The sequence below is a fragment of the Haliaeetus leucocephalus genome, unplaced genomic scaffold, assembly GCF_000737465.1.
Source record: "Haliaeetus leucocephalus isolate CR32 unplaced genomic scaffold, Haliaeetus_leucocephalus-4.0 Scaffold217, whole genome shotgun sequence".
Classification (NCBI taxonomy): Eukaryota; Metazoa; Chordata; class Aves; order Accipitriformes; family Accipitridae; genus Haliaeetus; species Haliaeetus leucocephalus.
In genome coordinates, this window is record NW_010972653.1 from 2,963,603 (window position 1) to 2,990,480 (window position 26,878).

Below are 26,878 nucleotides of genomic sequence, written 5' to 3' on the forward strand. Positions count from 1 at the left end.
TTTGGGGGGGGGGGACAACGACGGGGGGGGCGACGACACCAGATACTTCTTATTTACCTATTCATACAAAACTCTTCCAAAGTATTTCTGTTCCAAAGAGATACATGTAACAAGTACAAAAGAGTAAGTATTCTGTTATTAGATGGCTACTAGACACTGTTTAGCATTTCTAAGACCAGTTTAGATAGAAAAAACTGTGAGAATTTATCTTATTCTTCTGCATGCAGAAAAATTATGTGGGCAGGATTATCTGAACACACATAACAGAAATAGAGAAACAAGTCTAGCATGGAAAATAATCTATGACTCTACCTTTTCTTCAGCATGTATGTGGTGTATATTACAGCAGATTGAAGTGCCGCAGATGAGAAGAAGGCAGCCTGTCAAAGTGTCTGCGGTCCTCTTTGGCAGCAAATTGATTTCTCCTGTCACTCAGTTTAAGAGTGTTCATAGCATCCTCAATGATGGTAGAGCTTTTGCGCAGCAACATAAGATATTGTATTTCTTGTCTGCATTTGTCCATTTGATGAAGAATAATTTGGCTTTAGATAATCACTGTCCTGCTGTTTCTGACTAGAATATAGCAGTGTGATGCTGGGATATAAAGCTCACAAAGTCCAGTTATTTCAACTATAATGAGTCTCATTAACATGCAGAGTTTGAGAAACCTATCAAAATTCTCCTTTCTACTGTGCCTTTTTATCAGCATTTTTCTTCGAACTGAATTATTTGTTCTTTATATGCATTGCAAGGCTGGAATGTCTGCAAGTTGAATGAAAGTTCCAGGGCGGAGACCATGACCAGTAACTCCTAAGCAGCCGTTTCCAGTAAAGAAGGGAATGCCTTTTTCCGGTAGAGGAAACTGTAGTGGCAAAGATGGCAGAGTTAGTCGGAGGGTTCGGAAGATAAACTCATTTGGTGTGTGATGTGACCTACTGTGATCAGTAGAAATCTTCCCACCCCCTACCCCGCCCCTTTGTGGGGAGTGGGAAGATAATTTCATATCATTCATGATGAATGAACAGATAGTGACCTATGGAAAGTTTGACTACTACAATGATAAAGAGCATGAAGTAAAAATCTAACATAAAATAAAATAGAGAATACTTGAAATAATATTCTCTCTATTATGAAATTCTGTATAAGGATCATATTATAAAGTAGCATCACTCTAAATATAGGGAGCAATTGAAAGAAAGGTTGTTGCTTGGCATCTCTTAAGCCTGCTGGTATTAATGTTGTTGCTGTGAATAAAATTGGATGCCTCTCTATCCTACGCTCAGATGTTAGCTTTCAAGCTAGATCATAACATAAGTTAAAATATATTAACCACATTTTGTGCAATACTTGCATTTCAGGGTTAATGGGCAAAAACTACAATTAAAAAAGTAGTCTTGCCTCTGTACCTGGAATGACAAACTACTATTCAATAAATGCAACATTTCAAGGGAAAGCTCTTCAGGTTTATTTATTGGAGCTTTGATATGTTATACAATGTAGTTATTTTATACAATAATTTTGAAAGAGATCATGTTGGAAAATTCCGTCTTTGACAATTAACCTTCAAAGTAGCAGTTGTAAGGTTATAACACTGAACTTGGATTTTCTGTAGCTACGGTGGCAGGGAATGTAATTGAAGTATTGTAACCATAAGTGAAACAGGCCTGTATGGATGTGAAAAATTAGGATGGTGTCGGTGATTTGCCTGAAAGTTAAGCATCAGTCCACCACTTCTGTGACTGAAAATATGCATCCTTCTTTCAGTTTCGTAACTACACCCCCCCTTCAAACACAGTAAAATATCTTTTGTTATTAGTATTTTACTGACTGTCATAAAAGAACCTTGCAGAAAGTATTGCATTTATGTAAGATTAATTAAGTTACTTTTTGGCTTCATTTTTCAATAGTATACAGTATCACAGGCTTTAAAACTCTGACAGCTTCTCAGAAACAGTCTTCTTGTTAAATATAACATATAGTTATTTACCTGATATTAGGTACCTACATTGTAATTTCAAGAGCAGTATTGTCCAGTTCTGTTAACTACTTTTATCTCCCTTGACTCTCTAGTTCTGGCACACAAAATTCAAAGTAGGAACTCTTGCATTAGTATGTATAAAATCTCTCCAGCAGAGCATATCTGCATACTTTATACAACATATGTGTTGGGCACTTCCTTGTTTGCCTGTGGAAACAGCTGCTATAAATAAGTCAGTCGCCTAGTCAGTAGAAATCATGAACTTCTGAAAAAAACCCAGAAGATTTTGGTAATGATGGTAGTCTGATTAGACTTATCCAGTATTCAATTTAATCCATTATCTAAGATCACTCACATGATACACTGGAGACTTTCCATGATGCATGACTGGAGGCATGTTCATGGTTGGTTAGTCAGGGAAGACAATTTGCCTATTAAAGACTTTATGGCCTGCTTCATTTGCAGCTCCTAAATTTCTTATCTTAGGTGTCAAGATGGATGTGGCATTTTATGAAATTTCAGAAGTATTCACCAGGCAATAAGCAGGAAAGGTTTGGTGAAACTTTGAGTTCTTGTTTAATGGCCAGTGTTTCATGAAGAAGGTAAAACCAGCTTTATTAGACTGAGTAGCTAACTTAGAAGGAAAAAAACCCAAGATTTTTTACTATCTTGTTTCACTTGAGCAGGGGTCCTGCAGAGTAATTTTCTGATTTTGTACTTTTGTAAGTTGGATATCATAATTTCATGGTATTTCTGATGAAAACAATAGTTTGGCATTATGACTTTTTTCCCCAGCTTTGAATTATCACACCAACAATATATTATTTTCTTATTTTCCTGATATTTAGAGGAAGCACAAACAGAAAGAGGAAAATAAGGCTGGAGAAATAAGACAATATCAAGTATTTTCAATGAATGTTGTAATTGGGTTAAAAGATTTAGATGAAGCTAATTTATTCTCCTTTCAAGTATTCTTTGTACTTTATTGTCTTTGAGGAACTTGATTAAAAATGCATCCCTTTTTCTGAAGCTGAACTGAAATAAAAATAAGCCTGTATCTGTGTAATTATACTAGGCTTATATCTAGGAGTTTTGAGGTGAACATTGAATCCTGTTCTGTTATTTAAAACATGCATAAAATAGTATATAATCTGTGTCGAAGACTAATCCATCATTAATTATATTTGTTTCTGTTAGTAGCTGCTTATTTTTAATCATTAATCATTAAGAAAAGAACAAGGCAACAGTCTGTGGAAACTTGACACGATTATTTGTCTCATTGTCTCTTTTTAGTTTCTCTAATATTAGGCAGTAAAGGCAATATTAAGCTTAAAAAATGCTAGCTTTCAATCTTTCAAGATTTCTTTTTAAAATGCTTTCTTATTCTTGATAACTCTAACTTATTGCTTAGATTCACTTTTTTTCTCCTTTTCTCCTGCTTAGTAGGATAGTACCTGTCAGCGTATGACAAACTTGAAGCTTTCTGTAAATGTTCATATGTCTATTGTACTTGAGAACTGGCTTCACCGATGTATTGTCTGAAACCGTGGTTTTCTGTTTTCAGAAATGTCCACTAACTTCTGCGTATATGTTTTTTTTTGACCCGAGTTTTTTTTGAGGTGCTCAGAGCCTGGTTGCGATAGGAGCTAATGGCTTTCACTTCTAATTAGAGAGATGAAGGGTTTTTAAAGAGCAAATGCTAGGACTGTTCAGAACCAATCTCCAAAATTGAGGGTACCCAAAATATAAGGTTTGCTGGTCAGCCTCCTTTGATATGGAAGATAATTTAGGGTAAGTAGACCTGTAAGATCTCCATTTCTGTAGTCCATAGAATCATAGAACAGTTTGGGTTGGAAGGGACCTTTAAAGGCCATCTAGTCCAACGCCCCTGCAATGAGCAGGGACATCTTCAACGAGACCAGGTTGCTCAGAGCCCCATCCAACCTGACCTTGAACGTTTCCAGGGATGGGGCATTGACCACCTCTCTGGGCAACCTGTTCCAGTGTTTCGCCACCCTCATCGTAAAAAAATTTCTTCCTTACATCTAGTCTAAATCTACCCTCTTTTAGTTTAAAACCATTACCCCTTGTCCTATTGCAACAGGCGTGCTAAAAAGTTTGTCCCCATCTTTCTTACAGGCCCCCTTTAAGTATTGAAAGGCTGCAAATGTCCTATTCTTTTCTGTTTCAATCATGATTCTCTTCTTAGTTTGCAAGCTTTACGAGTATTCTAGTTTGCTTTAGATGTGCCATGTTAATGCCCTTTGTTGATGTCTTTTTATTACAAACTTAATTGAAAAAAACATGAAATGCATAATAATACAGGAAAATTTAAATCTGGCCTGTAAACAGAACATTAATGAAGTGGTTTGTGTCTGTCTTCACTCTGGGAACATATCTTAAATTTTCTTAGCTTTTTTATTTTAAAACAAATTTGAAACCATCTCCTAATGCATGTAGCTGCTTGCTTAAAATGATTACTTTAATACTGCTGTTCTTTTTACCATTTCCACATTTCTACAGTACTGGTGTGATCTAAATTTTTTTTGAGACTGAATTTTTTTAATGTGTTTTTTGGTGAAAATAGATTTTTATCTTTTGGACACACATGTCTCTTCAGGAGTCTAAAATCCTGGATATTTCTGTACTATAAATTATAATTTGATTGTTTCCAAATATTCTGAAGATGTTTAGGAAAAGATCTAGATTTAAACTTCACTCTTTTAAAGTTTATTTAGCTGCCATATGATATTATTGGTATTAAGAATGGCATTTCTATCATAGTCATGTGTAATAGTATTTTTTGAGAAAAAGGCTGGTGTTCTGAGCTTTCTACTCCTACTTTAAACTTATGAGTGCAGTATAGTAATATAAAATAAATATACTAAGGTTTCATCATGCAACAAATTATCTTGCATCTGTTCTGAATGGAGTTACATGTTGGTTTTAAAACTAGTGTTGTTCACTGAAGTGCTGGTCACCTGTTAAGATAAAAATAAAAATAGAAAAGTTGAAAATTCTGAATGCAGGAAGACAGTAAAAGTTATAAAAATTCAGGTCTCTATGCCATATAGTATAATCATTTTTAAGCAATATATTTATCTTACTGAAGTAATAAATGACAAAATTTATTAAATTAAATTTATTAAAATTCAGAACTCTTGACAAAAAAATTGTGAAATATTGCAGTTATTTTTACACATTACTATCAGCCATACAGTGTATTTTGGCTTTAGACAGAACAGTCAGGGTAGTCTGGACATGTATTCATTCTTACTAAGAGACCATATAGGAAGAGGCTGGTGTTTTTCATAGCAGAAGAGCTTTGATATGCTGATGAACTGTAGAGAAAATACACTTTATCTCTGGGGTTTTGAGTCATCTTTAGTAAGCTAACCTTGGAAGTACTTGCCTGCCTTTCTCTTTCTTTAATGCAGCATTGACAAGCTCTAAGATAGGCAAAACTGTTGTTTTTCTAGTTCATCCAGGCATCATTGCCACTGCAGTGGTTTCTATGAAGAGAAACTGTGTGCTTTATTGGAGTACCAGTGCAAAATCCCTCCCTCTTGCAGCACTAATTCACATCTTAGGTTTGTTTCGCTGAAAATGTTAGCAGAAAATGTCACTTGCATTGCATTATGAGTGAAGCTTTTTTTCCTACCAGAGTGATTTTTTTTTCCAGTATTTCCTACCTGTTGACCTGCGGAAGAACACTGTATTGTAACTGGAATGTCTGATGAGCAGTGTGATTCACATTTTTCTATTCCTACACATGCATAGTAGCTTGACACTTCCCTTTCCCACATGCTGTTCTTGACCACATATTCCCTATTTTTAATTCTGTTGGTTCTGGTAATCATGAACCTAGTTGATCCAACTGAAAATTAACCACGGCAGGGTGGGGGGAAGAAATCTGTGGAATCAGCAGATAGGATTCTATTGATTCAGGTTACAGTGAAATTGGTTTAAACCAATAGTGATACTGCAAGATGATATTTGAAAAGAAAAGATGGTGACATTTATGTGTAACCTCTAATCTGTTTAGTTGATATTGGTAAGATCTTTAAAGTAATGAGATTACATGTGTATATTTTGCTGACCTAATCTGTGTTAGAAGTGCTAAATTTTAACTATTCTTTTTCTTTCAAGTTTCACGTAGGTATTTCAGTATTTCTCTTTCCCACTCTTTTCTTGTTGCTCCTTGCATTACTTTGACATAAAAATAAAGGTACTAGTTAAGCAGGGAAAGTGGAAAATTGCTATAATTATTGAACAATTAATGTAAATCCTACAGGTGGATAGAATTAGATACGATATTAAGGACCATTTTAATGTTAATTTTATGTCTTCCCCTAACAGTGGAAATGGTGGCTCATCTATATCAGTGAAAGATCCACTTGGAATCCTAGAAGGCATCATTTCTGCAGTGCATGCAAGTGTTGAGAAAGGGTAAGAACTTCCTGTATGGATTCTTTGTTTAAGACTTTGAAAGATACTTCTCATGAAAGCATTGAAGGTACAACACTGAATATGGATGATTTTTCTTCGTGGATATATATAATGGGCTTGCACTTAATTTTCTAAGACTTTATTCTCGAACAGGCTATCATTTGTCAGGTTCAAAATCTGAGCCCTGACAGAAGCCTTTACTTAGTCATTTGGAAGAACGCAAGTCACTGAACCTAAAATTTAGGTAACTGTGTATTATGGAGATTTGAGAAAATGGTTTTTCTGTTGTGACTACTGCAGATTGTATATCTACTTGGGAGTACTTCACTGCTTTTTTTTAGTAGATAAATTGCAAATAATGACAACTCGCTTTCAGATATCTGAATTTAGATATCTAAATTTGTCAATATTTTAGGGTATAGTGCAGAAACAGTTTCACAAATGTTGTATGATGCTTCACCACATTTTTTCTCCTCTTTTGGGGATGCCCTTATTTCAGGTCACATAATGGTCTGTATGTCTCACTGACATTTTCCACTGCAATTCCAGTAAAGACAAGGAAGAAGAAAAAAATCAGTTTTGTTTGCAGACATACAAACTAAGAACTTATGTATGATAATAATAATAAAACCCCATACTCTGTGGTAGCCACACAAAAACAATTACACTATTGTCTGGAGGCTTCTCCACTGGCATTAAATTAGTTAAATATTGGATACTGAAGTAAACTGAATTGATGTCAAAATCTATAGTAAATCTTACTTGCAATATTCTAAGGTAGAATGGGAGAGTTGGTACTATTTTATTCTGAGATGCACTTGCTGGAGTCTTTTATTTGTATACTTCATCAACATTTAACTGCTGAAACAATAAGCTGGAGTGGAAGTCATTGTGATTACAAGAGATTGTTTACATTCATTTAAATACTTGTTCTTATTTATCGCCTTAAACCTCAGCTATTCAATTTACAAAATATAAATCTTTCCCTCAGGAAAACATATATAAACATCAAGTGCGAGCTCTACAAAACTCTTTAAATATTCCAGCAGGTCCTCTTAATTCCCAAACTTTTAATTTACAGTTTGAATGCCACCTGTTCAGCAGAAGCATGTCTAATTTAGTTGAAGTTCTGAGCTAACAGCATCATTCAGACAATATAAAGTCTAAGTAAAATTGAAATCCTTGTAATATGGAAACCTAAGCTGCCAATGTTTATTATTTCAGAGCTGCAAGACAGGTTAAATTGGTGTTTTCTGTCTGATATTACTTTCCCGTCTGTCTTATTAAGACAAATAAGGGAACATTAGTTATAAATCACACTCCACCTGGAACCACTTTCTGATTTTTTTTTTTTATTTTTTTTATTTTTAAGAAAAAAATTAGCTTTAGTTTAAAATAGCACTAAAGCATAGCAGAATAGCATTTACTGATTTGTTACATGCTAGTTAATAACCTCTAGGGACATAATAGATTATTCTGTCTGCAGCTGCTAGATGGTTGGTGAGTTCATGGTAATCTGTGTATTGTACATGCTTTCACACAGTTAGAATGTATTCAATACAATACACTTTTTGAATCAAATTATTTAATTAAGAGTTTTTCTAATTACCCAAATCAGGAAAACCCCCAAAATTAGTTTTTTTAACATCTCTTTTTTTCTTTCTAGGGATTATGGGCATTCTGCAATCATTATCATACTAGAACATAGACTAATCAAGCTGGCTAGAGATGGTACAGAAAAAAATAAGAAATGGCTAGAGCTACAATCAGGAGAAACTAATTTGTGTATGTGGAGTGTAAAGAAGGGACTTGCAAGGAAAGAAAGAGAATATAGAGCAACATGAATAAGCATCAGATACAAAAATGTCATACTTAAAATGCAAGCAGTCAAGCTGGTTTTCCATGAAGTCAGATGGTGTGGAAGTACAGGCATCAGTCAGGACCAGGCACCATAAAAAGGCTTGGATTTTCTGGTGCTGAAATCCAGCATCATTATGATACAATTGGCAGTCAAAGGAGTATGTAGGAGAATATGTAACTGTATAAATGGGTTTATATGATGTTACATGGTTATCTGAAGCTCAGAAAAAGTTCCTACGCCCCTTAGCTTTAGGCACTTGATTTATGAGATCTAGTTTCCCTGCAGTCTCACAGAAGTGAGCTCTTCCATTTCCAGTCTTATGTATTTGTTATGTGTTGAATGTACTTGTTAACAGCTTTGAAAATACATGTAGTACTTTCATTAGAATTACCAAAGACTGTTTAACACAGTATTGTTTAATTACAGGGAGGAAGTAGTTTCTTCAGATGACCTTCTGGAGTGGTTGAGACCTTTCTGTGGTGATCACTCTTTAGCAGTGAAGCCTCGCATCAGAGTATTGCAAATTCTGGAGCAAGCCTTCCATCTCAGTGACGAAGACAGCAAGCTACTTGTGTACTTCAGGACGCAAGCTGTTCTTAGAGCTTGCTGGCCTGAAACAAAGGTATTAATATTGATTGCTATAAATGGTAGCATAAGACTGTTTTTATGCAAGGATTATATGATGAAATGCTGGTTTGCAATACATGGTTGCGATGCATGCTGTTGGTATTGGAACTAATCCTACCTTCCTTTTAAATCAGGTTTCTAATACATTATGATTCTTTGAAAAACAGTGTTAGGTAAAGTTAACAGACTCAGCTTTTGTTTGCAATCAGGAGTACATAATACTGAACTTGATTAAACACTAATGATTTTCCTCCATGTCAAGCACTGACTTTGAAGTTTCTCTATATTCTTTCTTTTCTGACCATTTTTTCTGTCAATTTTACGTTCCCTCTTTATCTTCTACTTGGTGTGACATTATAGTCAGAATTAGAATGAGAATTACTTGCCACTGTCTCTTCTTTTCTGGGGTCTTTAAGTATGATGCCATGAACGTGTAGTAGGAGCATCAAGGACATTCTCAAATGAAAAGACTTGATTGATAAGGGAATGCATTCAGTCATAGTTAGTCTGCTCTTCTCTCTTAAGAGGTAGCACCTAACAACTGAAAGTAGTTGCTTAAAAACAGTTCATGCCTTTAACTGCACAAGTGATAGTTTTAAGTCTTTTTCAGTGTAAAGTCGGGGAAAAAAATAAGGTAGAATCACTGGTGAAAGAAGTTACTCTTAGCTATTTATTTGTTTCCAACTAAGAGAGCCGGAGTGCTTGTAGTTCAAGTTTTCAAGTCTAAAACAGATTAACTTTCCTTCTGAATTAAAGGGTGACAAAATGCCTAGCTTTAATTTTTTAAGTGTATGTAGAAGTTGATCTAAGACTACTAAGGATCACCTAGAGAGTGTTCTCAGGAGCGAAAACACTTGAGTGTATTAAGTAGAATATTAACTCCAGATATACAAAAAGGCTCTTGTTGGTTATTCATTAATATTTTAACTGCTTTATTTCATGACTCATTTTGGTGAAGTGTTTAACATCAGCATACGTATTTTTAGAGTTTCTACATTTCCGAGTGCAACGAAAATATACTAAAGGCTTAACAGGAAGAAGTAGTCTTGTCTTTGAAGCTTGTGCCATTTTGAAATCATATGAGTATCACTTGCTGCATGTAGACTTGTTCAGAAGCAGAGCTACTTTTTGTCCATTTTCTAAATGCCTCCCCCCCATGCTAAGACCTATGGAACTAAAATAGAATAATTCCAATAGTTCCTCAAAAAATCTGTGCCCAAAACTATTTTATATTCATATAAAACAAAAGCAATATCTCAGTTTTGACTCGCTGTGCTAAGATCATCCGAGGGTATAATCCTAATAAAAATCTTAAAAGAAGAAGAAAATGCTTATCTCTTGGCTTCCTTTAGAAATTACTTTTTCTCTTGCATTCACAGTAATACCAGCACTTAACTCCTCAACTACTCTTCAGGTCTCTGTCTATGATTGGATTCTTCATCTTCAGTTCAATCCTTTGTCAATATTTGTGTTGCCTGTGAACAGCTTTCCAATCCAAAAGCATTTCAAGTCTAAAAGATTCAACTGGAGTATGTTTTAAGGAAAAAGTCACAGGTAGATAATGGCTTTCAGCCATGTCTGTAGAAGACAGAAGAACCTGTATTTGACAGAAACCTTGTGAGACTCATTACACTTGTTTGAGAAATATGTAAGATAAGATCACTTTTATTTTTTCCCATAATCTGGTAAGTCAAAATGTATATAGCTTTACAACCTGAAACTCGCATCCATTTCCTTTTGTCTCGTGATGTTTTAGGAATTAATTGAATGCATTGCATATGCTGCTGGTTCACGTGCAGCTCGCTGCCCACCAAGTCCCCCAGGGCCCTCCCCAGCCTGGCTGACCCCAGCTGTGCTCTCCCAGGTGCAGCATGGCTCGTGTGACTCTTGTTGGCCTAATCTTCCAGCCTGTTTAGGTCTCTCCTTATAATCAGTTAATAAATTCTGTTTCCTGAAGTGGTGGATTTTTAGAATACTCCTAGTTTCAAGCAGGAAAACATACCTGTTTTTTGTGAGGGAAGAAGTTTGTACTGATTATAAGCAGCAGTTCATTTGCTCGTAACACAGAGTCGCTGATCACTTCAGTGCTCTACTCTTTTGCTGATGAGTAAGCAAGCAGTGCAAGAAGCCATGTAGTAAAAAGCTTAAGTACTGTGCTACATAAGCTCAAACCTTTCCAAGATAATTGTATAAAAATGTATGTACAATACTGTAATATAAAATTCTCTGTATATAGTATTTATTATTTAGCTAAGTTCAGAAGTAGTTTTCATGCTTAGCAATAGTGAAAGCTGTGCTTATATGTACATAAAAATCATTGTTTTTTCGCCCCAATTCCTGCTACAGAGTGCAATTATAAGAGTCCTGTTGGAACATACTTAAAAATTATTCTGATTTTCATGTCAGTTCAAGCTAAATGTGATAGATGAGAACCCTTTGTTTTCATTGAATATTTTGTGCTAGGTAACTATTGTGTGATTTAGACAGAAGAGTCGTATTGGTTTGTCCATTGAGTCCCAGTCATTGAAATTCAGAGTTCTTCACAAGTGTCCAAGAAAACAAATGAGTGATCCACTACTTAGACTATTTTTTTTCTTTTTTCCCCTTCTAGTCAGCTGATGTCAAATGCTAGTCTACAAGTTGATATTAGAAAAATCAAGTGATGACCTTATTTGATTATTGTTTGCTTATTTTGTGAATTAACGAACAGAGAAAATAGCATAATAAAACAGCATTTCACAATCCTTCATGGTATTTTAGTGAAACAAGAACACTGCAGCATTCAGTAGTTACATGACTGCTGAAAAGTGAAGAGAGAGATTTGTATATGAGCTTTTGGCAAAGCATTAATTAAGCAAGTTTCTTGTGCAAGTTAGTGCTTTGGGTGCAAAGACCTTCAAAAGCAACCCCATTCTACAGAAGGGGATGTTGAAGCACAGTTTAAAAGTTTGATCAGGTTGCTCTGTAGTCCTGGGTGAAGCAGGGTCAAAAAGTAGACGTGAGGAATTATATCTTTCAAACATGTGCTCAGACTGCTATGTCAGTCTGTCTGCCTTGTCTGTAGGTGTCAATTTCTCCAGCATCACTATACCTTTATTAATTTGGTCATCCTTTCTCATCCAGAAAAGTAGTAAAAAAAGAAAATCACGTTTAAAAAAAGGGGGGTGGGGTGGATTGAATGCTATTTTTAGATTGTAGAGGAATGCGTTTAAAGGTTGTTGGTTTGTTTGGTTTTTTTTTTTTTTAAATGAACTTTAAATTGCAAATATTTAAAAAAATGTATTCATTATCTTACTTCCAGATTGTTTACTTGCTTGACATTTCTTACACACTTTTAGGGGATCCCTCTTTCCCTTTACCATTCCTTGGTACAAAAAGGGACAGCAGGTATTGTAAAGGATGAACATGGATTTCTATTGAGTAAAGATAAGTTTAATGATATTGCAGTGTTCAATTACCAGAAAATGTGTGAAAGCCACCCTCAGTGTGTCTACTAATCCTCTTAGTCAGACTTTGCATACATCAAGGAGGGACTTAATATTTAATTATGCTCTAGGTGCTGTAAGTAGTGGTCCCACAAATCAATGTGCTGCTGGGAAACAGGCCAGCTCTTACAAAATTAAAAATGTACTTTATGGAAGCAGCTACCTATCAAACAGTCAGAAACACAGCAATTTCCAGTTCTCTAATGATTAGTTAACAAAATTAAAAATTCAGGGGTCCTCATTTTTCAAAGGCTTTGAGAGTCTTTAATTCACATTCTAGTAGCATCCCACGCTACTGGAGGGAGGAGGCATGCGTTGTTTTAATCCTCTTGATGAATTTTATCTGAGCTCTTCAGGTTCTGTAATTTTCTAGTTAACTGGTGCATGAAAAATATGGGTCAAAATACTGACTTTTTTATATATTAAAAAAATGAGGGGGGCGGGGGGGAGAAAAACATGGTTTAGAAAGTTCATATCAAATTTAACTTTGTCCATCTAAGACAGGAAATCCATTTGTTTTCACATAGTATATAAAAATACAGTCTGTAATGTGATCCACCACTTAGACTATTTTAACACTGCACTGTCTTACATATGTGAGGTATCAACTAACAGGTTATGTGTATGTACATAGTTGTTCAGGTCAGTGACCAGTTACAAGGCATAAGTTACAGTAATAAGAGCTAGGGTTTTGCCCCAGGAAGCTACAGCAGCACTAACAAAGCTTCTGTAGGTAAACAAAGGGTTAGTTTAAGATAAGAAGTTAATAATTGTGAAGCCTCTCTAAGACACACCTTGTCTTAAAAGGATTTTAATTATTGCACAAATCCAAAATGTAATTACTACTTGCATGCCACTTAAATGCAGATAGCTTTGTCATTTAGAGAAGGTAATCTCATTTTGCCTTTCCCCTCATATTGTTATATTATGGTTTTTTCATGATCTTGGGATATACAGAGCTGTGGAGGGCTAAGCATTTTTGAAAATTGGAAGGCATATCTAATATGAATTTAAGATTGTATTTTAGGTACCTTTCTTATTTTATCTGGTTTTCTTTTCTCCCTAAAGTTTAGCTTTGAAAAACTGCCAGATTAATTTGTATTTGTATTGTGTACATCCCACGCACGTTTGCCCTTCCTTCGTATAGGCAATTTATGCTTGCCATATGCAAGTTTTGTGTGTCTCAGCGACCTTAGTAATGTCTACATTAAAATAATGATTTTCTGAGAACTTGGGTATGGCTGTGAAGCCTCCGTTGCTCTTTTTTTTCTGGTTTCTCCAGTATATGAAAAATGTGTATCTGTTTACATGATGTTTCTTCATATGACTTCATAAAGAAAGGTCTCAAAGGGAGTAAGTCAATGTCCAGTGATTTTCAACTTTTTCCCATTGCCTCTACTTGTGTCAGAGATTTAAACATAAGGATTTGGAAAGCACGGTGAGATTTAAGAATTCCCCAGCCATTGTACTGAAGTAATTTATCGGGTAACAATGACCTGTATTTAGCTTGATTTGGCAAAATACGAGTGAAGGAGCTGTATCTGTTTAATCCTCAGCCATCTTTTATTTGTGAAGATTGCTTGATTAGAAGAAAGATTTATGGTCCTATCAACTTTGAGTAAATTTGTTACGATGGTGTTTATAATTCTAGAGACATTGTTTCTCTGCTGGTAATGCATAAAAATAAAGTTTAAAAAATTCAATTTGAGTTTTAATTAATATTTTAAAACACTAATTTCCGTTCTTTGAAGATGCAATTTATCCATATAAGAACATGTGAAATGTATTTTTTCTGGGAACATAAATTGTAGCGTGTATGATTAATTAAAAACTTCAAGATGCAAATGAAATATTTTCCATTAACTACACAAGTAAAACATAAGACAAAGTGGAGAGAAAAGCAGTATAGCTTGAGTGAACAAGACGGTTTTGAATGTGAGCCCTAGGTACTACGGTATTCTGTGGCTACCAGCAGTTGCTTCAGAGGAAGATAAGAGTCCTGTGGAGTGGATTCATGGGGATAATTCATTCTCTGTAATAGGTCTTTTGTAAAGAAGGTATAAGTGGAGAATAGTTTAAACATTGTATATTCTGCTTTGATCTCAATTTCAGAAATATTAAGAGCTCATTAGTTATGTATTCAGAGTTCTATTATTATGTTGCAAAGAAATTGGTGGGTGAACTGTGGTTCAACCTTGGGTGTCTCTTGCTAAATTCTTGGTATTGGTACACCACACAGCATTGAGTCATTGAGTGCAAAACATGCTGACACTTTGTTTGAAGGATTTTTTTTTTTTTACCTTTTTATGTGACTTGGTATGTGTGGTGGTTCTATTTTTATAGGATAGCAAAATCCAGAAAGTCAAGTTCCTGCTCTGTTTTTTGTACTTCATCACTTTTTTCCTTATTCTGTTGTTTACTCAATCTATGTAAACAATTCCAGTCATGTTACCTCATGCACAGTGTCCTCTATGTCTGTAACTATTCTCCCCTCTATCTCAGGGCCCACTGTGATACGCAGTATACCTCCTGAAAGGAGGTAATTGGAGAAGTGAATGTGATGTCCTTGTGGAAACTAACAGCTCATGCTTATGCATCCCAATGCCTTGATTGCTCTCTGACTTCAGCTGTATATTAACCAGAGGTCTCTGAATTTCATTCAGTGAGGCTGAATGAGGCCAATTTAGCATGTTTTAAAATGTGATGCTTTACCATGGTTGTTTTATTTACCATCATATGGTCATTTACTTACCCTAGATTTTTTTAAGTCAATTGAAGGTTTCTTTCTACAGCGTCCTTGACAAACATAAGCTAGCTCATTTGTGGGCAATATTATCTGTTCCATGCTTGCAGTCCTCCAAAAGCATCATTTAATGTCTATAAGCAAAGAAGCAGTCATAAAATAATGAGAAATTCTACTTTTTACCTTTACCATTTGATCATAAACTGGTTTTTTGTTTGTGTTTTTTGTTTTTGTTCTTGTTAGCAGATCAAGTTCTTCAGTGGTTTCTAGTCAGGGATGTTGTTAAAAGCCTTTTAAAAATATAACTAAATTATAAAACTGTTTTTCTTTAGGCATTATTTTGTTACTATCTTAAATGAGTGTTTTGCATTAATAACTGATGTTCAGTTGATGCCACGCATTTTTTCAAACAGTCTTGCCTTATTCCATCAACCATCTTGCTAGCTGACACTTACTGTTTAGAGGTCTGTAAAATCTATCATTTGAGGAGCCCCTCTCAGGTATTCTTAAAATAGGTTCTTACTTCATAGTAATTTCTGATAGTTCATGTTGGTTGAGAGAGTGAGGGGTTTTTTCCATATTGTTGCTATTATTACATAAGGACTCAGCTATGATGACTGTGACTGCTAGGACTTTCACTACATCAAATCAAAAAGAAAACCACCAGCTGCAGTGCTTATGTAATGCCATTCAGTATGACAGTTGCATGATGCTGCCCTACCTTCTGATTATTTTCATGGCTATAACAGAGCTACTCATTTATTTCAATTTTTAACAGCTTAAAGAATTTTGTGATATCCATTCGCTTGGTACCTTAAATGCTGTTGGTCTAGGTCATAAATATGGAAAAGCAATAGTGGAATTTTGCATTAAAAATGTAAGTCTTTCTTTTATTGTTTTTTTTACTGAAAATAGTAGTACTGAAATACGTCATGGTTTAAACCCAGCCAGCAACTAAACACTACACAGCTGCTCACTGACTTCCCCCCTACCCAGTGGGATGGGGGAGAGAATTGGAAGGAAAAAGGTAAAACTCATGGGTTGAGATAAGAACAGTTTAATAGGACAGAAAGGAAGAAAATAATAATGATAATAATAACAATAATAAAATGACAACACTAATAAAAGGATTGGAATATACAAAACAAGTGATGCACAATGCAATTGCTCACCACTTGCCAACCATTGCCCAGTTAGTTCCCGAGCAGCAATCCCCCCAGTCCAACTCCCCCAGTTTATATATTGGGCATGACATCAAACGGTATGGAATACCCCTTTGGCCAGTTTGGGTCAGCTGCCCTGGCTGTGTCCCCTCCCAACTTCTTGTGCCCCTCCAGCCTTCTCGCTGGCTGGGCATGAGAAGCTGAAAAATCCTTGACTTAGTACAAACACTACTTAGCAACAGCTGAAAACATCAGTGTGTTATCAACACTCTTCTCATACTGAACCCAAAATATAGCACTGTACCAGCTACTAGGACAAAAATTAACCCAGCTGAAACCAGGACAAATATTACTTAAAATTGTAGTCAGCATAACAACCTGTTGTTCCTGAAAGAAGGTATCTTAGTTTATTGTGGGTTGTTCTTTTTAAAAAAAACATCTTTTACTTTGTCAGATTAGCCTATCTGCAGGATGACATTTTGGAAGGATTAATTTTGACAAGTTTTCATTTACATGAAAACAGCTTTTAAAATCATTTTTCCTCTATTGGCAAGTATTGCAGACTTTGGTTATTAAGACACCGGTTGTACATACAGTTGAATACTGGGAGCTTGTGCATGTGGTCCTTCTTGATGGTAGATGATCAGAAAAGGTAAATTGAAAAGCCACTTGCACAACGTATGGGGGGAAATGGATGATGCTAACTTAACTGTTTAAAGTTAAAAGTAATATTTAAGGATTAGGATCTTGTCATTTCCAGGCTGCATGTTCCAACACCCTTTTCTTTTCTTTATATACAGATTATGAAATATGAAACAGTGATTAGTAACTGGCACATACGAGTAAAATGACTTACATGTTTTTAAGTATCTTGTGTTGCACAGAGGTTAATTTTAGCCATGATTTACATAGATTCAAATTTTTACCTATTAACAGACACCTAGTCAATATACATTTTAAATTACATGTATGTTAATCCTCTCTCTTTCAGTTTTAGCTAGCTAGATATATAAATCTTTCAAATGCGTAATTTTTTCTTTATTTGCCCTTATCTCTCTATCAATATCTATGTACAGTCTTCAGAGCTTTTCTCTGTGCTGAAATGTATTTGCAGATTAGGACATAGTCTCCTGCAGAATACAAATGAATGGATTTTATTTTTTGCACGAGTTATGCATTTTTATGCATTAGGCAATGCATTTGTGTTTACTGAATCTGTATGCGTTTTTTAGTGTTAGTGAGCTGCATATCAAGCAGATAAGGAATTCAACAATATATAAATCAGTTCAGAATAAAAGAGTTCTTGGGTATGTCTACAAGACAGGCAACTCAACATGTGGCTGGGCCTTTGTTTAGTTCATCACCAGTAGGCTTCTGACTGATTTGTTTTTAAACTTGAATCCCTTAACTTGCTTACCCTGTTCACTGACTTCAGTTTGAGCAGGATTTGACCTGTGATATTATATGCATCCCTTTAGTATCTGTGTGCAGCAGGCTTTCATATGTGGTCAGCACTCATAATAATTTTTAATATGTGAAGTCCAGCTTTGGGGAAAGTGCAAGAAAGCCTCCTTTGGGGTAGAAGGTACGGGTTGTGAACACTGAGTTGTCATGCAAAACTCTTGACTTCAGTTTTAATTTTGTATTGACTGCTCTAAGATTGTTGTTTTGATAGCAGGCACTTCCTTGTGGTCTGTCAGGCATTGGCTGTTTTTCCAAAGTCCAAGTCATAGCAGCCCGTGTTCTCCTTGGGGGTTCAGGACTTGGAATATGCTCCACCAGGAACTCCTGTGTCCTTGTTGGTCTTAAACTCAAATGGAGGGGAGATGTGAGGTAGGCCTTTGCATCACTGTCTCAGGTTATATCCCCCCTAGTAATGGAAATCAACAGTACTTTGGATGTTGTGGGTTTTTAAATTTTGGGGGTTTGGTTTGTTGTTGGTTTTTTAAGTGGATATCCCTTAATAAAGCTGTTGCTTTTTATTAACTGGGATAAATCCATATGCATAGCTTCAAAATGCTTTTTGCAAGCAAGAGAATTTAATCTGGTGTACCGGTCCAGGCTACAAACCAGATCATATTTTTCCTACGGTGTTTCTTCATAAAACAGAACTAAATTCCATCATTATACAGGGGCATTTGTGAGCCCAGTAGAACAGCTTTTAAAAAGTTACCATTTCTCAGCTGTGACTTACTACCATGTAATACGTTTCCATTTACCAAGATCCAAAATGGATTGAAAGTAGGATTATCCACATGTGAACTTGGGCAGATGGAGAAAGTAAGATGAAAAAGTCTCATTTAAAGCTGACAGGTTCCTCTGCCATGAGGGGAATATATTTGAAATATGTTTCTGAGAAGGTAAAACTCATCTGTGCTAAAAGAAAGATGGACTTCTCAAATCACTCATATTGGCATACAAAAATTTTTTTATGGAACTTAGTGCACAGGAAATCTTTGAACTTGCCAGGTTTACAATTTAGTTGTATGTGTTCTTTAAATTGCACTTTTCTTATCCAACAGTGGTGTGAGTAAACTAACACTTCTGTAATCTAAACCACAACTTCCCATGGGTTTTCTCAAAAGTAAAAGTTTTTATCAGCTTTCCAAAAATAGGAAGTAAGTGCAGTAGTAAGACTGAATGCTCAGTAAGGAAGCAGATTATGTCAGTGCCTCGTAGTAGTCGTCTGACAGCATTCCTTCTAGGAAAACTTTTTAATTTAATTCTAAAAGATTGTGAATACTTAAAGTATATAAAACCTGGTCCTGTATAAATGTGTTCTTTAAACTATATTTCTTCATTGAATTGCCTTTAACTCTGTACATGGCAATATGTTGCTAGGACATAGAGTAAAAGGTACTATGTCATATTATTGTTTAAACTTCAAAATTTTGATAAATGCTGGGGAAGGAACTTTAAGGAGATACTAAGTTTGAGGTAAAGTCTGTAAAATATATCTTTGAGAAGCAACTTTTGCTTGACCTCATTGACTCCTCTTCAGCTACCTTCTGAGAGTACACGTTTCACATAAGGAAAATGGTAAGTTTGCTTGAGTCCCTGTGTTCCCTCAATTCCACTTGGAAACTGCATATAACAAAATATTGTGGGCCCAGTGTGTTTTCGTAATGTAACTTTTAATTAGTGTGTGAGTACGTAAAAACGTCAATGCTGGTTCACATCAAGGTCCAGTTCAGCCCGGTATTCTGTCTCCAGCAGCAGCCAAAAAACCAGACCTGGAAGGAAGAGTATGAAAAGGAAAAGTATATATCAAACTTACTCCAATATTGCCCTTGTCTGTGGGTAGTCAGAGTGGGGTAGTTAGGAATAAGAACTGGAAACAACTCTATGTATACAAGCTGTAAATTCAGGTGTTACTGTGGCAAGATTAAGTAAGTGGAATCTTGATAAAATCCAATAAGGAAGACTTACCTTTTAATCGATAGGTTGGAATAATTTACCAGAAAGATATTAAACTTGTTTACAACTTAAACTTGTTTACTTAAGTCAAAAGACTAAGTCTATCAGGAAGCATTCTAGCTCAAACAGAAGTTACGATTTTAGTGCAAAAATTATTGGATAAAATTATGCACAGAGATACGTAGATTATCAGAATAGATTGCAATAATGGCTTCCTCCAGCACTAAAATCTCTTAAACGTTGGCGAATGAGACTATAAATACAGTGAGGGAAAAACAGTAAGGAGAAAGAGTGGTAGTTCCCCACTTCTCCTCCTTCTTGGGATCCCGGACTTCCAGCGTGTCTCACAAAACAGGATAGTTCACTGGTTTTTAACCTCTTCTGTCTGGCTATATGTGAGGTCTCCTCCTAACCTGCCTTTAACCAGGTAACTCACACTGTCCATGCCCAAGCTTGCAGGTTTGCTCCCATGATTACTCTTGACTTCCTTTCTTCGTGTGTGCTCTTGCCTGTATGCTGGTAGACGGGTGGCTGAATGACACGGTGGTTCGTTCCTCCAAGCCTGTTACTACTTTCCCCAGCCTGACCCTGTTGTGCCTTGGAGGATTTCCCTCTCAATCATGGTGCTGGTAGTGTGTTGGGGAGTACAGCATTTGTGGTTTTGCCTTAAAAAAGGGTTTACTGTTGCTCTGGGATGCGAAGGTGTTGCAGTATGTGCTTGTGGTTTTGCTTTGTTTCACAAGTATTTAATGTGTCTAACATCAAGGCTGATAGGATGTCTAGCATCTTGAAATGGTTTGAAGAGAATGAAATAAATAATAGCCTTTAAAAACTCCTTATCTTACCTTTGCAGGGTCAGTAGCTGTACAATTTCAGGAATAGTTGTACACTTTTGCAGTTTGTTTTTGCTGGTGATTTTTAACATTTGTGTTCATATTGTGAGTAATGAACTTATAAAATTACAAACTAAGTTAAATAGATATTTCTATGTCCTTTTTAACAAGCTGTTTACTTTGCAGCCTTGTACTGGAAGTAGATTTCAGTAACTTTACGTTTGTGCAGACTTTTCAATAGCTGCACAGACACGAGCAGAATAGGGAATGAGGGACTACAGGTTGACCCAAAAAATGGAAGGATTAATTTCTTCAGTGACCAACCCTGACTGGCCTGTTTGTGTAGGAAGGGCAGTATTTTCTTTGCTGTTTTACCTAATTAGATTGTAAACTCCTTAAGGCAGGATTTTTGTATTTCTGTGCCGTTCACGGCACACCAAGATGGCAATTACAGAAATTTTATCAAATTATTATCAGTCCTTTCAGTCATTGTTTATAAACCATGTTAAGCCCTGTCTAATGAGTGGAAGCAAGCTTTAGCATCAGTATTCACTATCTCGAATCTGAAAAAAAATCTTTCATGTCAGATCTTGCCTATTATTTTAAAATGCAGCATAGATGAATTCTGTACCACCAGTGCTTGGGCGGGGGGGGGATAAATAAAAACATAGTGCATTTTGCACGGAGTCCTGACAAATTGAAAACGTATCATAGCAATAAGGGACTACTCAAATGCCTGCTCAGTGTTTTTATTTTCAATGCCATATTAATTCAAATTTATGCTGCAGTGATGAACATGAACATATTTTGAAATATTTACATTTACAATCTGGTGGATGTAATAAAATGAATTTTATAATCATGTAAATCAGTAGGTTTTTGGTTGTAGCTCTTGGAAACCACAGATGTCTCTGCCTTTAATATAGGAAGTAGGTTTTAAGCACGGATGTAGCTTTTGTCAAATAAACAAGCAATTACAATGAAGGAAAATATTTTTCTGATTTCTACATCTTGATTCTTTGGTTACAAATACCCTTGTCAATTATTTCCTTAGAACATTAGTAGTGAACAAAATCTGTTTATGAAAACCATGGCTCTGCCATACTCACAGGGAGTAAATATGTAATTTACAGAACAGGTTTCATTGGGCAGTGGGAGGTGGAGGTCTCTCTGCGTTAGTTTTGCTGCTTACCATTCTTGTTTGTAAATAGGCAGCGCTTTGTATTTTATCTCGGGGGAAGGATTGGATTGGCTGGATCTTCTTATTGGCATTTCCATTTTTTAAGCAAAACTTTCTCTAGGTTATCAGCCAAGTTGGTCAGCACCAGATTCTCAAGTTATATAGCTTTAGCAATAAAGCATTTACAACTCTATCAGAAGTCTCTGTCCTTTAGGATCAGGAGAACATTATATAGTGGATATCTATGCCTCAGGGACACAATTTAGATACAGCAACATTCCACTGTTGCTGTAAATACTGTTTTTAAACTAACTTCAATTTCAAGAGTGAGATAACGTACTGAACTAAACAACTGATCCTGTGGACTGCCATGCCAAAGGTTTTCTTTATCATATATGATGTCCGCAGTTTTATTTAACCTTATCATTCTTCAAGTGTATCATCTTATAGTTTTTATAAAATACTAGGTTTTTAAAAGCTACAGAACAAACTTTTGAGGGAACTTTTTGCATTTGTATTCCATGTGTGTCATGTGATGAGTACCTATAAAGCAGTAACAAATCTATGGAAAAAGAAGATGAGTCAAAATTTTGTGCATTGACAGTGCATAAACCATGTTGAGCAGTTTCAATGTTTTGGGCATCTAATAGGATCTAATCTGTGAGGGAGGAGAACTGTATAAATCTGTGAAAGATTTTATCATCAGGCAGAACAGTTTGGGGTTTTATTTGAGGAGGGATTGTAAGTGCATTAAGTTTTTATTTCAGGACTGGATATAAAGAACATGCCTTCCAAGTTTACTCAGAATGGCTGAAGTCAGATAAAGGGTATGTTTGCGCTCAGATAACGTACTGTTGAAGAGATTACAAGTATCTCAACCAATTGCCAAATTCCTCTTTTTATTTATACTTTAGCAGTAAAAGCACCCATGCCATATATTTCATGTGTTTTGTATATAAACCCAAATGTTTTAAAAAGCTTGTGGGAATCTTGTCTGATGTAACTTCCTACTAGCAAAATGATGTCAGAACTGAGATATTTTGGCCAATGGTTTCATAAATAACTGGACTCCAGCAATAAATTTTTCATCAAGTGTTTTAGTTTTCCTAAGATTTGCAAGTTACAGCAGTTCAAGGCTGGCCCCATAAGAGAATGGGTGACTGAACATATGCTATGTCAAGTCTCCGCTAGTGGTAAGCAAACCATAACTACTTGAGGAAAAATAGCTGTTTGGATGGATAAAATAATGTAATTCAGTGAAGTGTATTGTGTGGCTGTGCTCAAAGACATACAAAATAATATCTCTCATATAAAAAGAAAATCTGACTTTTGCCTTCTGGCATGCCATAGCTGCTACAGCCTGTAGCTGCAGTCTGCGCTCCCATTCAGAAGTGTGGTTGATTTTCTGTCTTGGTCAGTATTTGAGAAAGGTGGACTGATATTTGCCTTTATTAAGCAGAGGCATTATGGGACGAATCAGAATTCCTTTACGGGCCATCCTAACTACTGCTACCTAGTAACAGGAGAAACTGGGAAAAGACATAAAAGCAAAGTGCTCAGGAGGAGAACATATGATTAAGAGGAGTTTGCGCTGGTTCAGACAGGTAGTAGTATCTAGTGCAGTTTTAAGCAACACTCAGTGCGGTTTGTGTAGCCTGTATTTTGCTTTGTGAATTACCTATATATATTTTTTAAGGAACATTAGCATATGCAGGTGTTCGCATATTCTTGATTTTAAACATACGTAGTCCCTTGATAATGAAATTGTCTATTTTAACAGTTTAACATAAGGTTTGGTTTTACTTAATTTGCATTTCAGTTTATAATCTATCGTGAGTATCATTTCTAGAATTAATTCCCCTAATTGACTTTCCCATTGTGGTAAATATTTGTGCAGCCTTTTATTTTAATGAAAAAGATGAAGCCAGCTGTGTTCTACTGCCAAAGTGAAGGCATGAAACTAGGGAAAATCAAGACAGAATTCAGCAAATTTGTTCTTAAAAATGAAAGTCCTTGCTTTCCTCTTCCTTGTTTTGGGGTTTGTGGGTTGGGTTTTTTTTTGTTCATTTTTCATATTCCTTTGGGATCGTCTGGAGTTCAACCATACTCGTACTGCCTGGCTATGGGCCTCATTTTTCTGTTCAGTGACAGATTCTTCTTCACAGGCAGTTGTGCTATCATGGCTCTGAACAGTTCATGGCAGGTTATATTTACATAGCCTTTGTATGGTTTAGAGGGATATTTTTTGGTTTTGTTTAAAAAAAAAAAACACAAAACCAAACCAAAAGGGAGGGGAAGCCGAGTTATATTATCCCATTACCATGGTTTTAAAGATGATTGTACTGGTAGAAATGCAGTGCCTTTGTTGCATTGCAACATTGAGAGTCATCTGAATAGATCATCCAGAGCTGCTACAAAGAGAGTGTTCAAATAAAAGTGGAATTTTTGATCTTTTTGCTGTGTTATTACAACAAAACAACAGGCTTGACTAACCTTGGCAACTTCATCTCAGCTAGCTTTCACCTCTGTTAAGATGAAATTTTTACCTTTTAACCCAGAGAGTGCTCTGTTTCTGCTGTGAGAAGTGGCTGCTTCCTCACTGTGCTCTCCCTCAGCCTTGGAAAGAGAAGACAATACAGAGGAAAACATGTTCTCTGTGTGTGTGTGTGTATATACGTATATATACATATAGTAAATACAAATTAAACTCATTTCAATGTGCTGCTTTAAGGTATTGCTTTCTTGTAGCAAGGAACTATCACCCTTTTGTCATTTAACTTCTGTTTCTGGAGAATTACAAGGAAAGAATTAGAGACAGGGCAAGGTATCTTGTCATTCAAACTATAAAGCAGTGCAGAAACTATTAAAGGCAAGTGTCTTGATTTACTTCATACCAGATAATATCTTTACTGATATTTAACTTAAAATGGACACTTCTGTTTTATAGGAATAACAATACCTTAAAGTGAAGTTTTTAAATGTTTTATTGTTGTCTATGTTTCTGATACATAGTGTTGATCTTCTGCCTGTTAGGATTTTTCAAGTGATGCTAATGGGCAAATTGTGCATAGATTTCAGTCACATTGATTTGTTCTTGCTGATAAGTAGGCCCACTGGTTTCAATGTGTAATGTGAAGTGTGGACATAATCTTTGCAGATTCAGCCTATATTTGATGAGGTTTTCAACTCGGGAATACTTTTGAAAAGTATTCCTGATACAGTCGGCTGTGTGACCATTGTCACACACAGTCAGGCATTCTTGGTGTTAAAGCATGAGTTTACAGCTGAATCTCAGCTTTTCTTTTTCTTTTTAAAAAAAAGTTATTTTAACAACCATGTTGTTGCAGGAGTGAAATAATGCTTAAAACATACTGGAAATGCAGATGTATGTGAAGCAGAGGGATGACTGATAGGTGCATCAGAAGCATAAGGTACACTGAAGAAGGGAAAAAAGCTAGGGCTTAAAAGATGGAGGGATGGGGGAGTTTAAGATAGGATAAGATTAGTCTGTTATTTTTTTTTGAAAGTAATCATACTTGTCATCTACCCTTCAATACTTAAATATTTTCCATTTGCTGCTCTTTCATTAAGCTTCCATTTCCTCTATCCTTAGCGCTGCAATTTTAGATCCCCACATGCACTCTTAAAGGTATGCGTACTTATACACTATGTGGCTACTTTCTAATCTCACCGTTTTCACAGTAAATGGAAGTGACATGCATTTAAAATGCCATATAAAAAGTGAATTTTCAATAGTTTTCTTAAAAACTATAAATAACTAACACTGTAGAAAGTTCACTTTATTACTCTTAGTGGGAAATGTAGGCGACTTGAAAAAAGGTCACTGTAGAAAGAAATACTGCAGAAATGCACGCCATGTTTCAGAATAGAAAGTTAATTCTTCTGATTTATTTACTTTGATCGTATTAACGTGTTTTGTCATGAGCAATCATGTTGCAAGGATCCAGCTGTCCAAAACACAACAGTATAATGTTAGATCAACCTCATAAAAAAAATGTAAATCCAAGTCTGTAAATGTGCACTATTAGGCAGAATTATTGGAATTCAGTTCATGTTGAATAGGAGGTCTGATCTACTCTCAGCTACTCTCTGTTACTAATGGCCCAATTTCTGTGACAGTTTTTCCTCATCTATGTCTGTGCCATTTCTTGCCATTTTTACAGTTATCATCAGAGAGATCTGAACATTTAGTCTGTGTTTTGAAGTAACATGCCGTTTGTGCAAATATACTAAAATGTACTCAGTGGACCATCCAGAATGCTACTTGGTTTAAAGAGCTAGTTGTCTGGAAAAGGAGTTTGGGGACAGATGAAGCAATGTGAGAGCTTCTGTTGTCTGGATAGTATATAATTTGCTAAATATTTTTGATCCTTAGAGGTTAGCATGTCTTGCGTCCATTTTACCCCTTCCTGTTCTTCTCCCTTTTCTTTTCAGCCTTGTGATTTAAATATTGAAGATTATAATATTTTATATTAACAGGTATAGATGGAATTTAAGGATATTACAAGTGGGTAACTGATGCCTGCTATGTGACATTTGCAGTACAGAGAAGTATTTTAAATGCACACATCTCAGAAACATTTATTCACTATCTAAAATGTTTTGGTATACGGTGCTTTCAGAGGTACCCTGGAGACAGAAACGAACAGTTTTTCAGCACTAAATATTTTAAAGTCACAAATTATGTAGGCAACTCAATAAATGCATCAGTTATCTTTGTTTTCCAACCTCTTTTGAAAAATTTGCCCTTCATGTATCAGAGTCGCTTTGAAAAGGTGGAATGCGATCTTTAATCTTTTAGAGTAGCTGTAGAACTAAGGAAAACTTTGTCCATGTTTGATGTCTTAGAACTACTTGGGCTGAATCGGAAAAGTTAACAGCTAATGCTGTGTATCTTCAGTGGAATTATAAGATGAAACTGAAGTGTTTGATATCCTGCAACTTTTCGAAGTTTGGAGGAGAAATTCAGTGTTAGAGTGTGTTAATCACACAAAGGAAGCTACCTTGTTATTGTAACAAATTGTTTTTAAACTCCAAGAACTTTTGTATGTCAGATAGACAGCAAATAGCTATTCCATTTGTGAAAGCCCTCCTAGTGTGATAGCCAAAGTTTTAAATGAA

At 35.7% G+C, this 26,878-nt stretch overlaps 1 protein-coding gene across 1 annotated transcript in view; it reads left to right on the forward strand.

Moving 5' to 3' along the window:
- The window catches only part of NBAS (neuroblastoma amplified sequence), a 190,367-nt gene that overhangs the window by 136,798 nt on the left and 26,691 nt on the right, over positions 1–26,878 (forward strand). Inside the window, exons 47-48 of the mRNA XM_010566655.1 lie at positions 6,338–6,427; positions 8,715–8,910. Coding sequence (XP_010564957.1) covers positions 6,338–6,427; positions 8,715–8,910 — 286 coding nt within the window. The remainder of the gene's footprint in view (positions 1–6,337; positions 6,428–8,714; positions 8,911–26,878) is intronic.